A 13268-nucleotide genomic window follows, 5' to 3' on the forward strand; every position below is an offset into this window, starting at 1 on the left:
CTGACAGCCGTTTCATGCTGGTCATCTGAGGCTGTGTCCACATAGCAATATTGGGTATGAGCTAAAATAATTCCCTTTTTAGGGATTTATCCTGCTTGTTCAGCCAATGATACTGCATGGAGACCTTTAATGGAGTTACTGCTAGGTTTAATGTTAGGGGTCTGGAATTGATTCTTCCAGGGCATGATAAAAAACAAACAGGAGAACCAGGAGCCCTTCATGGTGTAGTGTGTAAAGTAATACAGAAAGGAAAGAAAACAAATGGGATACTCACAGAGCCGAGTTGCAGAACGGCATCCACGTATTTTTGGTTGAAGGTGGTGTCACCGACCGCAAGAGAGGGTTGACTTGCTTCTGTGTGGTTAGGTCGCACACCTAGAAAAAGAGTATAGTAGATGGGAAAATATAAAAACAAACAATTGCCCAAACTAAAAACTGACCCTACTCCCCCCCCCCCCCACCACCAGGGGTTCTTAGGTGTAATACTGGAAGGGAGGCACCCCATAGGATGTGTAAATATGATTAAAAGCTGTTCAAACGGCAAGAAAAACTCAAGACAAGGACTGAAATAAAATACAATTCAAACACACTGGACAATGCATTTTGTGGTCATCCACCTGCTTCCTCGGGCCAATAAAGCAGTGTCTGAGCAAATTAACTCTTACTTTGAGCCATGTTTCATATACCGTCTGTCCTGTTTTTAATGTACAGTATATCAGGGCTTTATGTAAAGTTTTTTTGTTATAATTAAAAATAGCTTTGTTTTCGATTCCAGTATTTCGTCCAGCTTTTTTATAACATTGTCAGTAAGTTTATATTTTACTTATTCACATCTGTGCAGCTGTACACTGTTGTACAGAGAGGTGAGAATAGTATTCTCTCCCCAGATGGGTTTCCAGTTTCAAATGTAGTAACGCTTTGAAGTTTAAAGGAGTCGTCAGGCAAAAAAAAAAATGGGGTTTCACTTACCTGGGGCTTCTACCAGCCCCATGCAGCCATCCTGTGCCCTCCTAGTCACTCACTGCAGCTCTGGTCCCCCTCCGTCAGCTCGTTTAGTTGTTGCTGACCTCGGGGTCGGCGGGCCGCATTGCGTACATTTTTACGCATTCCCGCTGGTGCAGGAACATTAACGCATACATTTTTACGCGTTAGAGGTTCAACACGTAAAATTGTACGCGTTGAACCACTAATGCGTAAAAATGTATGCGTTAATGTTCCTGTAACAGCGGGAATGCGTAAAAATGTATGCAATGCGGCCCACCGATCTCGAAGTCTGCAAAAACTAAACGAGCTGACGGAGGGGGACCAGAGCAGCAGTGAGTGACTAGGAGGGCACAGGATGGCTGCATGGGGCTGGTAGAAGCCCCAGGTAAGTGAAACTCATTTTTTTTTTGCCTGATGACTCCTTTAAATATTAATTAGCCATACCTCATACCAATTCTCCTATACCATATTTTAACCTATGTCTTGTTTCTGCCTTTAGGTGGTGGTAGAGGGCACCATTGGAAAAGGAAGCAATGGAGGAATTGCTGTGGATGATATTATCATTGCTAATAACATATCTCCTGAAAACTGCAAAGGTAAGTGGTTCACACAGTCAGAGCTCTGACAGGGGCTGCATGCATTTGTGATGGGCGTTATTATTTTAAATGTGGGGGGGGGGATATGTTTGTGTATCTGCACAGGTCACACTTTTTAGCTTCTGACGAATCTCTTAGAGCGAAACATGTTTCAACTTCTCTTTCACTGCAGCCTAGCAGCTTTAGAGGTGCTGACAGAGATTTGTGTCAATGACATAAGCAAATCTTTTTCAGTTGACGTGTTTATATTAACCATAGTCAACTTGGATAAGGCAGGAGGCACATCACATCTCAAGTGTGTACCTCATTTACATCTGGTTTAACCACTTGAGGACCACAGTGGTAAACCCCCCTAAAGACCAGGCACATTTTGACTAAAATGGCCACTGCAGCTTTAAGGCACAGCTGCAGGGCCGCACAACACAGCACACAAGTGATCCCCCCCCCCTTTTCCCCCCACCAACAGAGCTCTCTGTTGGTGGGGTCTGATCACCCCCCAGTTGTTTATTTTTTTTTTAATAAATATTTATGTGTGCTTTTTGTAAAAAAAAAAAAAACCTTTCCTCTGCCTCCCCCAGCCAGCTTCCCTCCCTCCCCCAGCCAGCCTATCACAGCGATCGGCTGTGATAGGCTTCAGCCTATCACTGCTAATCGCTCTCTTGTCCCCCAGGGGGACAGCCATGTTACACCGTCTAACAGTCTCCTGAGCAGCAATAGCCGCTCGGAGACTGAAGAGGGGGCGGAGCTCTGCCCCCCGAGCATGAGATGTGCGCGCAGCATGCGCACGATCGCATGCAATTTATAGCCCCAGGACTTGACGCCAATTGGCGTTAGGTGGTCCCGGGGCTGCCGCTGCGGCCACGCCCATTGGTGTGGGGCAGTCGTCAAGTAGTTAACCTGCATTTTTTTGTATAGTTATACAATCACAGTTATTTGTACAGAGAGTAGTTTTAACACATATACAATAAAGGTTAATTTTTAGATACTCTAGGGTCCCTCCTCTTGTGGGCAATGAGCTACAAGTAGCAACAGTTTGAAAACATTACCGGGGCTATATGAGAGCATAGTCAAAATTGCTTAGGAGTTATCATGCAAAAAAAGAGTTTCACTTACCTGGGGCTTCTACCAGCCCCATGCAGCCATCTTGTGCTGTCGTAGTCACTCACTGTTGCTCCAGTCCCCCTATGCCAGCTAGTTTAGTTTTTGCCAACTTCGGGGTCGGCGGACCGCATTGCGTAAATTTTTACGCATTCCTGCTGGTGCAGGAACATTAACACTTACGTTTTTATACATAAGTGGTTCAATGCATAAATATTTACGCGTTGAACCACTGACGTGTAAAAACGTATGTATTAATGTTCCTGCATCAGCGGGAATGCGTAAAAATGTACGCAATGCGGCCCGCCGACCCCGAGGTTGGCAAAAACTAAACTAGCTGTCAGAGGGGGACCAGAGCAGCAGTTGGGGACTACGAGGGCACAGGATGGCTGCATGGGCCTGGTAGAAGCCCCAGGTAACTGAAACTCATTTTTTTTTTGCCTGATAACTCCTTTAAAGGGAACCTGAGGTGAGAGGTATATGGAGGCTGCCATATTAATTTCCTTTTCCAGTTGTATGGCAGTACTCCTGATCCTGTGCCTCCAATACTTTTAGCCATAGACACAGAACAAGCATGCAGCAGATCGGGTACTCTGACTCAGGTTTTATTGGATTAGCTATATGCTTGTTCCAGGATTTTGACTCAGACACTACATAAGCCAGAAAGTCAATAAAACTGCAAGCCAACTTGCAAATATGGCAGCGTCCATATCACTCTCACCTCAGGTGTCCTTTAAAAGTCAGTCCAGGTTTCTAGGGTGACTTATGTTCTCCGCTAACCCCACCCTAGGATAACCATAGTAAATCAGGTCCTTGAAATCAAACTTAACAGCTTTCTAAGTTTCTCTGCCGTCAAGCTAATCATGTTTTTTTTTTTTTCAGACCCAGAAACTGCACCAGGTACTGAGGATCATACAAACGATAGACCAGGTAATCTTACTTCCACATCTTCCAGAACTAGCAATTATAAATTTGAAAGTTTTAACAGCTTGCCAGAGATAGAAGTATTAAAAAAAGACAGGTCGAATAACTGAACTTGGTCATTTATCTAACAAATAAAGACCATCTCTGAACAAAGACCAAAACTAAAGAGTGGACAAAAAAAAAAGACAATAGTATTCTACCCAAAGGCTCCCTCTGGTTTCTGGCTTCTTGCCCCCAGGTGCCTTGTCCCTTGTAGTGTCTCCATCCAGCAATGTCCATCTGTCCCACTCCTGGTCAACTTCCCCCATACCTTACCTTAATGCCTATTCCTGCTGAATACTGGAAGAAATGTGACTGATGACCATGATAGAAAAAGGACACTAAGGTGTCTTCATCACTGTATTGGTGATTCTAGGGTACAGAAGAGGGAGAAGCAGCTGCGAGTGGAGGGAGCGTTCACTTTTTCTACCCACAGTGGTACTTGGGGAGGGGCGAGAACCTAGAATGAGATGAATATGGAAGGTGTCTTTGTTGGCTTCTTCTTCTTAATATTATTATTGATTTATAAAGTGCCAACATTTTCTGTGGCGCTGTACAAAGTGAGAAACAAACATGGGGTACAAAATAATACAGACAATGGTATATATCAATGTACAAAATACAGAGTTTGTACAAAATACAGAATCGGTACGAAGTACAGAATTGGTAATTATAGTGACATCAATATGAATAAAATGTAACAAAATCCAAAACACAAAAGGCTGAGAGAGGCCTGCCCTTGTGAGCTTACAATCTAAAGGAATGGGGGGGAACCAGAGCTGGGGGGTACATTCTTCAAATGTATCCCTACTCTGGCTATTGGTCTTATCTTCTACCTTAAATTACTTTTAAATTCCTGGCTCAGGACAAGTATGCACAACAGAAGACTCCACTTGTATAATTCTAGGCATGAACCTTCTTATTGCCAAAAGATCAGTACAACAACCATCCAACTGGCATTTTGTTTAAAACAAAAGACTTAAAGCAGCAGGGACAGCCATAGTATCTCAGGGAAAAAAAACATGTATAAGTAGATAAACACTTGGTCTACTTGCATAACATATGTATTGTACTGTCCATGTTTTGATTTCACTGACTTTTATATAGTAAATTAAGAGAAAACAGTTTCAGATATTTTCCATGTTTACTGCCTCTGACTGAAGCCAATCCTGATGTCATTTCCTCCATTACTTTTTTCCTCCTAGAAACTACACTGTCATATCTAGTTTGCTTTGTAAACACATGTGAGCACAGCATAGACCATATTTCAGCAGCTTCACTCTGAACTGCCCTCAGCCAATCAGTGAAGAGCAGGAAAGTGAGAGGGGAGATAACAAACTTTAATCTCCTCTGCAATCTACCATATAGAGCCAGGCTGACTGAGATAAGATTTATTACAGCAGAAACATTTACGATTATATCGGAATGCGTGTAATGCAGGGTCAGAATGTAGACTGCATAATAAACACAGAGCAGTGGGAAAATAGAATTTGATTTTATTTCTGACAATCCCACTTTAGTATTCCTGTCACCTCAAGTTTCCTTCAAAAATAATCTTAAACGCCATATTATAAACTTGTACAATTGAAAAAAAGGAATCACATCTCATGCTTATTATTCTAATTTTCCTTTCCAGGGATCACACCGAATTATTCTCCTATGGACCCCGTTGACGAGCGCATCTCCAAGAAGCCTGGAAGCGTACTAAAGACCCTGGATCCCATCCTTATCACCATCATCGCTATGAGTGCTTTAGGAGTACTACTAGGTGCCATTTGTGGAGTGGTCCTTTACTGTGCCTGTTGGCACAATGGCATGTCAGAGAGGAACTTGTCTGCCCTGGAGAACTACAATTTTGAACTTGTGGATGGTGTAAAACTGAAAAAGGACAAACTAAACACACAGAACTCTTATTCAGAGGCATGAAGCAGCAGAGTGATCAAGGAAATCATGTTGCAGAGACTTTCAGTGGAAAGACTAAGGTCACTTTTGGTAGAGGCTGACCGATGATCTTTGACTTCTAGGCTAAAAAGTGCATTGGTTGACGAGAAGCCAAACTACTCTCAGGAGCGTCGGTGAAAATACCTGAAAACTATGAACGTATATACAATCGGAATCATGTACAGCTAGCTCTTTCTGTTCGTTTAATTATTTTTATTTTATGTTCTTGGATAATCAGATGCTGGTGTTGAGACCAATTATGATTGACTTTATGGTTTTGTAACCTTTGTTCCATTCTGTTTTTGTTCTCCTGCTGCGGATATCACTCTGTTGTGTGCAGAATCCAGAATGCTGTCACAAGAATACACTGAGTGGGGGGTTCCATGGAGGGTCACATGACGTGACGAATCCCTTCAAGCTCCTCCCTCCTCCCCATACATCATAGGACTTGCAGCACGAATTCCTCTTCTCGTCTGTGCATATCTGTTTGTGCTGTGTATAAAGCAACAAAGGCTTAGGAAAGTCCTAAAAATAATGTGCCACTATGATGTTTTTTGGACAGTTTTAAAAGCAACGCTATTCATTATTGTTGTGTTTCAGTGTTGTTCTGGAGCATAGTGCTTTAAACGTCTCTAGGGTTCATGCACCGTCATCAAATGCAATGGGCAATAGAGGGTATGGCTCACCCTTACGAAAACGTTGTTGGCACTAGCTAGTGGATGTCCTCTTAAGTGCCTTTTTGTGTTTGTGTTAGTTTTGACTGTGTTCTCACTGATTACAGCAATGTTTTTGTTTTCTTTTTTTTTTCTTTTCAGGCCCTTGTCAATTTGATGTACCACAGTGGGCAATTTTTGTTTCTTTTTATTTTTCATAATGGCTTCTCAATGGCAAGGGCTACCACCTAACCATCCACTCAACTGAAAAGTTTTTTTTATTTTGGAATAGAATGATATTAGTTTTGGTCCATATTGAAGTCAAATCCATAACGGTTTTGTAAAAAGCTGCAATATCCCGTTTCTCTCTTTTTTTTTTTCATCTGTAGAATGTATTGAACAGTTTGTACTCGACTGAGAGTAGGTAATGTAAGGGTTTTTGTTTTGTTTTTTGTTTTTAAATTTTTGCCGTAGACTAATGGGCAAAATTCAGCTCTGTTTTGGATACTAAGAAGACAGAGATGGTCCTCTGGTTTAAGTCCAGGAAGGGAAATTTCTTACATGAAACCCTACAAAGTCTAACTTTGGCTTTCTGTTAGGATGTTGGAAGAGTCGGTGTCTTCTTTCCTAAATCAAAAGGCAAAAATGCATTGGATATTATTTCATAAAAGCACTTGGAACAGTTACTTGAGGGGTCCAGGAACGGCCACATATTTTCTATAAATAGATTGGTGTCTGATTGGCTGTTGTGATGTTGTATTTCATGTTGAAGTGTTTAGAACTTATCTAGATACACATATCCTTAGCTCAAAGGGAGAAGTTTTTAATCAGTCCATCATATCCTAGCAGCGATCAAACTGTTATTTCCTCTGTTCTATGTACATTAATGAATTAACTGCAATCTGGTTTCCACCCTTGCATTTATTAAAGAATAATGCTACTTTCTCCACCAAAATAAGGTATAGTCTGCACTGCATAGACTATACACCAACTGCCAATCACCTGCTTAATCAAATTTAGAATCTATTTTATTTGGCCAAATAAGTTTGCTCTTACAGGAATTTGACTTGGTAGCTGTTTAACGGACATAGATAAAACAATACAAGGACAGACAGTATAGATATTACAAGTCAAGGGTTCAAGTGTGAATATTTTGTAGGTCCACCTTGTGTCACTCAAGCTGCTCTGACCTATCGAGTTATGGTGTTCACTAGACCTCCAAGGATGTCTCTTGCAGGGACCTAACTACAAATCATGGGCTCCCCAGCAAAACTATAATGGGGCCCCCAGCAGAACTTTGATGGGGTCCCCCAATGTTTATGCTCTTTACCTTGCCTACCCCTGGTGACCCCCACAGCCAGGGGGCCGATCTTTCAAGGGTCATAAAACGTGTGGACATCATAATCTTCACACCCATGACAAGCCTAGCTACTGAAGGATGGACCCCTTTATTGGAGGGAGTTAAGTAGAAGTTGGGAGGGGGGCCTTACAGATCTGCTCCCCTGTAGTTACACCCCTGGTCCCTTGATATGTGACTCCAAGTTGTTGGCTTTTAGTCCTGTAAGTTGTGAGGTAGGGCCTCCATAGGTCAGTCTTGTTTTTTAACCACACCACACAGATAGTTACATAGTTATTTGGGTTGAAAAAAGACATACGTCCATCGAGTTCAACCGGTAAACAAAGTACAACACCAGCCTGCTCCCTCACATATCCCTGTTGATCCAGAGGAAGGTGAAAAATCCTTACAAGGCATGGTCCAATTAGCCCTAAAAGGGAAAAAATTCCTTCCCGACTCCAGATGGCAAACAGATAAAATCCCTGGATCAACATCATTGGGCATTACCTAGTAATTGTAGCCATGGATGTCTTTCAACACTAGGAAAGCATCTAAGAGATGTTTAATTAGATTGATACATTACATAGATGTTAATTAGGTAGATATTTGTAAATGGGTAGTCCCGCCCTCTCTTCTCCCATCAATGTTTCCAGTGGCTGCTCTGCTGATCATGTGACTAATTGGAGCGGCAGTAGTCGTCAAAATTTCCTTACAGCAGAATCTGCTGTCATATTTATTATGAACACACCTGACCTGTTCACATTTTATTGCCTTTTAGGCATATGCCGAAAATTATTATTAGAGAGAACGTTTGTCTGTGACAGATTTCATCTCTCGTTGCTCTTTTGTTGGCATTGAGGGGAAAAAGGATACCGAATCTTCTGACCCGACAGAAAGGAATCTTGCACTGAAATCTCTATTTAAAATTATATGTTGATAAGGTTATTTAACCCTTCAGCGGCCAAAGAGGGCAGCGACAGGGATGTAGCAGCTCTGTCGCCGCCCTCTCTGCCTGGGGAGTAATAAAAGGGTTTGTTTGTAAAGGCAGTGTTAAAAGAAAATTGTTCATTTATATTTGTTTTAGATTGTTTCATAATTTTTAAAAATTGTAAAAATAACATTTTTTTTTTCTTTATCGAAAAACTATTAAAGAAAAAGGAAAAAAAAAACGAAACTTTTTTTTTTCTGTAGTAAAATGGGTTCATTTTACTGGTATATTATTGCTTCATGTTTTGTATCATCATGAACTTTTGTGCAAATTTTTTTACAGAAAATTTTTATTTTATATGACAATACGACACTTGTAAACTGTTGTTTTGGAATGAACTGCGAAGCCTTAAACTTTGAATGACATTTGTATTCTTGGACATTGAACTGCATAATAATCACATAAAAGAAAAACTGAACTGTAATTTAAAAATCCCAAACGATGACTACTACATTCCAAAGATACAGTTGAAATAAACATTTTCATAAAATTTTCTGGCTGTGTGGACTCTTTCTTGTAACTGATGCACAAGGAATGAGAGGTCGCGGGCGCTTTTAATTCACACTGTGTTTAATTATTACTATTATAAATGAAGAGTCAACAGTTTATACCTGGCTGGTCCGGGCTAAAATAGACCCCTAAACAATAATTATCTGGCCTCCTCAGAAAGCAGTATTAGTTGTGCCCCCTCTCCACTAATGTAGTATTAGGTGCCCCTTCCATACCAGGTGCCCACCTTATTAGGTGTCCCTTCCTTACCAGGTGCCCACCTTATTAGGTGCCCCTTCCTTACCAGGTGCCCACCTTATTAGGTGCCCCTTCCTTACCAGGTGCCCACCTTATTAGGTGCCGCTTCCTTACCAGGTGCCCACCTTATTAGGTGCCCCTTCCTTACCAGGTGCCCACCTTATTAGGTGCCCCTTCCTTACCAGGTACCCACCTTATTAGGTGCACCTTCCTTACCAGGTGCCCACCTTATTAGGTGCCCCTTCCTTACCAGGTGCCCACCTTATTAGGTGCCCCTTCCTTACCAGGTACCCACCTTATTAGGTGCCCCTTCCTTACCAGGTACCCACCTTATTAGGTGCCCCTACCTTACCAGGTGCCCACCTTATTAGGTGCCCCTTCTTTACCAGGTGCCCACCTTATTAGGTGCCCCTTCCATACCAGGTGCCCACCTTATTAGGCGCCCCTTCCTTACCAGGTGCCCACCTTATTAGGTGTCCCTTCCTTACCAGGTGCCCACCTTATTAGGTGCCCCTTCCTTACCAGGTGCCCACCTTATTAGGTGCCCCTTCATTACAATCAGAATGCAATCCATCGGTAAGTGCCGGATCCCCCCAAGAAAGTAGCATTATGTAATCCTTTTGTTCCACCCCAGATTATTATTATTCAGTATTTATATAGCGCCAACATCTTCCACAGTGCTGTACAGAGTATATTGAGTTGTCACTTAACTGTCCCTCAGAGGGGCTCACAATCTAATCCCTACCAAAGTCATATGTCTATGTATGGATTGTTTTCAAAACATTTTATTGTATAAATACAGATGAGTGTGAAGTTAATCACCGTTGGCATACCATATTGGTACATCGTTCAAGACCACATTTTTCAAACAATAACTTAGCACTATGATTGGACATAAGGTATCCATATAGATTCCTGCATAATAGATAGATAACAAATCATGGGCCTGATTCACAAAGCTTTTATGTTAAATTATCTCACCTTGTTTATTAACTCACAATTTATCTCTCCTTAAAGGACTTATTAGTCCAAAAAAGTTAAATACCTGTATGAAAAACCAATGCACGGAGGGCGCCATCCGCGTCCTCTGTGCCGTCCTGCCGGGTCCCCGCATCTCAATGTGCCCCTCCGGCCGGTCCCGACCCCACAGCCCGGCTCGGGCTCTCATTCCTCCACTAAGATGGCCGCCCGATCCCCGCTATAGGCCGTCTCCTGTTGCGTGGATCGGGGGGAAGGCCCTAGAGCTGCGCAGCCGCACTCGCGCATATGCAGACTGCGCAGCCGGCGGCCATCTTAGTGGAGGAATGAGAGCCCGACCCGGGCTGTGGGGTCGGGACCGGCCGGGGGGGCACATTGAGATGCGGGGACCCGGCGGAACGGCACGTGCATTGATATTTCATACAGGTATTTAACTTTTTTGGACTATTTCACCTCGTAAATCCTTTAAATGACTAAACTCATAATTTACCTCTCATATCTAACTTAACTTATGGTTTACCTCTCTTTATTTGACATAACTAATGGTTTAGCTCCACTTATTTGTCATAATTCATGGTTTAGCTCTCCTTATTTGACATAACTCATGGTTTAGCTCGCCTTATTTGACATAACTCGTGGTTTAGCTCTCCTTATTTGACATAACTCGTAGTTTAGCTCTCCTTATTTGACATAACTCATGGTATAGCTCTCCTTATTTGTCATAACTCGTGGTTTGGCTCACCTTATTTGAAATAACTCGTGGTTTAGCTCTCCTTATTTGACATAACTTGTGGTTTAGCTCCCCTTATTTGTCATAACTCCTGTTTTAACTCTCCTTATTTGACATAACTCATGGATTAGCTCGCCTTATCTATTTGTGTCATGAATTATCTCTCCTTATTTGTTTATCTCATGCATTAGCACTCCTTACAGGTAAGGGGAAAAATAAGTAGCCTTTGTGAATCAACCCCCATGTGTTTTAGCTATAGTGTAGCTGTAGCATAGGCCGAGAATAAACAAAACAAAATCAAAATTGAAAATAAAAAGTAAAATGTAAGTTTAACATGTTAACAGAGTAACAGATCCACCAGTTTGATTTAGTTATTAGTTAGAAATACCTGACAAGTATGATCAGGAGGTACCCTGAATGAGTTTTAGTTATGTCTATAATTCAGTCCATATATAATATTCATTAAGGTAAATCTTGTTTATTAATCCATACATTTCTCAGTTGTTCTTTTCACGTTGGCATATATTCACTCATATTGGCAATTGGGACTATTAGAGTCTCTATAGTGTCTGGCTATTGCTACTTTTGTGGCTAGCATAATGTTGGCCATTAGAAACTTATATGGTAGGCCTGAATGATTTTCGTTTTTTAAACCAAAATCGCGATCAGCGGCATGACGATCTTGAGATCGTCAAAGACGCGGTTTTCCTGGGCCGCCGCCACCTGTACCTGCTCCTGCCCCCTCCTCCAGTGAGTCCCGAACCCCCTTGCTGCTAAGCCGCATGGAGAGCGCCGCTGTGAAGTGGCGGCGAGCATTGCCCAGCAATGATGGCCACCAGGAAGTAAAATCATGCGAACGCTCAGTGCATCTTCGCAGCTTCTCTCCGTGCGGCGGATACATTTCTGCAACATGAGAGGAAAGGACACAATGCACTGTATAATATTGTAATTTAATATATTGTAGATGTGCGTAATTACTTCTCTGCTGCAACGCCCATCACCATCCCAGACAGCTGCGTCCCCCAACCATATGCATACCCGGCCTCACAGCCAATCACTTATGCATAGAGAGTACAGGAGAGACATTGCTGCTGGTAATGTGGTGTGTGTGTTACTGCTGGTAATGTGGCGTGTGTGTGTGATACTGCTGGTAATGTGTGTCACTCTGCTGGTAATGTGGTGTGTGTGAGTTGCACTGCTGGTAATGTGTGTGTTAGGCCTGAACTATTTTTGTCTTTTAAACCGAAATCACAATCAGCGGCATGACGATCTTGAGTTCGTCAAAGCGGCGTTTTTTCCCACGCAGCTGCCTGCTCTGCTCTGGCCCCCTCTTCCAGTGAGTCCTGATCCCCCTTGCTACATGCCCCATGGAGAGCCGCTGTGAAGTGGCTGCGAGAGTTGCCCAGCAACGATAGCTGCCAGGAAGTGACGTGATGTCACTTCCTGTTACAGGCTCCGCCATTACTGGGCAAATGCTCAATTCCTCTTTGCAGCTTCTCTCCGTGTGGTAGTGCAGTGAGGAGGATCAGGACTGTCTGGAGGAAGGTCTGGAGCAGGACAGGTACAGGCGGCAGTGCGGTGGGGATCTGCCTGTACACAATAAAGGGGGGGGGGGGATCTGACTATATGCACTAAAGGGGATCTGGATGGCTAGCCTGTACTGCGGCACCTATACTGGCTAGCCTGTAATGCGGCACCCATACTGGCTAAAGTGTACTGGGGTCACCTATAGCTTGCTTACCTATGCTGGGGCACCTATAGCTGGCTAAACTATACTGGGGGAATTCATACTCACCATCAGAGTGCTGATCCATTGCTGTTTATCAAAAATTGTGAATGGAATCGAAATCGTAATTTCGGGCAGAAATTGTGCAATTCAATCCTTCCCTAAAATCGTTCAGGCCTACTAAATGGTATAGGGATCAGGTTGATATCTATACTAAAAAGTGCTACACCAGGGTTAGGTTTAATGCTTGGACCAGTTATAAGGAGATTCAGTAAGTGAAAAGGTTTGGTGCCACAGTTTTTTTTTGATGTATGGACAGCTCCACCATATGTGAAAGATTGATCCCTTTTTCCAGCAATTTCTCCAACACCTATCTGAGTGACTATTGGAGAATGAAGCCATTTTACTGGGGGTGTAATACCACCTCAACAGAAGCTTGTAGTGTAATTCTTTGTGGTTGACACATTGGGTGAGATTGAATGAGAATGCTATGGCTTTAGATCATTGGGTTGTTGAATATGTGGAGGA

At 42.6% G+C, this 13268-nt stretch overlaps 1 protein-coding gene and 1 long non-coding RNA gene across 4 annotated transcripts in view; one reads left to right on the top strand and one right to left on the bottom strand.

Annotated features, from left to right (window-relative positions):
• Positions 1-9049, top strand: part of NRP1 (neuropilin 1) — a 250074-nt gene extending 241025 nt beyond the window's left edge. Inside the window, exons 15-17 of the mRNA XM_068235766.1 lie at positions 1484-1580; positions 3561-3608; positions 5278-9049. Coding sequence (XP_068091867.1) covers positions 1484-1580; positions 3561-3608; positions 5278-5567 — 435 coding nt within the window. The 3' untranslated portion in view covers positions 5568-9049. The remainder of the gene's footprint in view (positions 1-1483; positions 1581-3560; positions 3609-5277) is intronic.
• Positions 1-13268, bottom strand: part of LOC137518221 (uncharacterized) — a 48056-nt gene that overhangs the window by 5280 nt on the left and 29508 nt on the right. For 2 of the 3 annotated variants that reach the window (XR_011020762.1, XR_011020761.1), the window contains exons 2-3: positions 3918-4101; positions 275-375 (exon numbers count right to left, since the gene is read on the bottom strand). This is a non-coding gene — a long non-coding RNA (uncharacterized lncRNA). The remainder of the gene's footprint in view (positions 1-274; positions 376-3917; positions 4102-13268) is intronic. The other variant, XR_011020760.1, reaches the window with a different exon arrangement.

Source organism: Hyperolius riggenbachi, chromosome 5 (genome assembly GCF_040937935.1).
Source record: "Hyperolius riggenbachi isolate aHypRig1 chromosome 5, aHypRig1.pri, whole genome shotgun sequence".
Taxonomy (NCBI): domain Eukaryota; kingdom Metazoa; phylum Chordata; class Amphibia; order Anura; family Hyperoliidae; genus Hyperolius; species Hyperolius riggenbachi.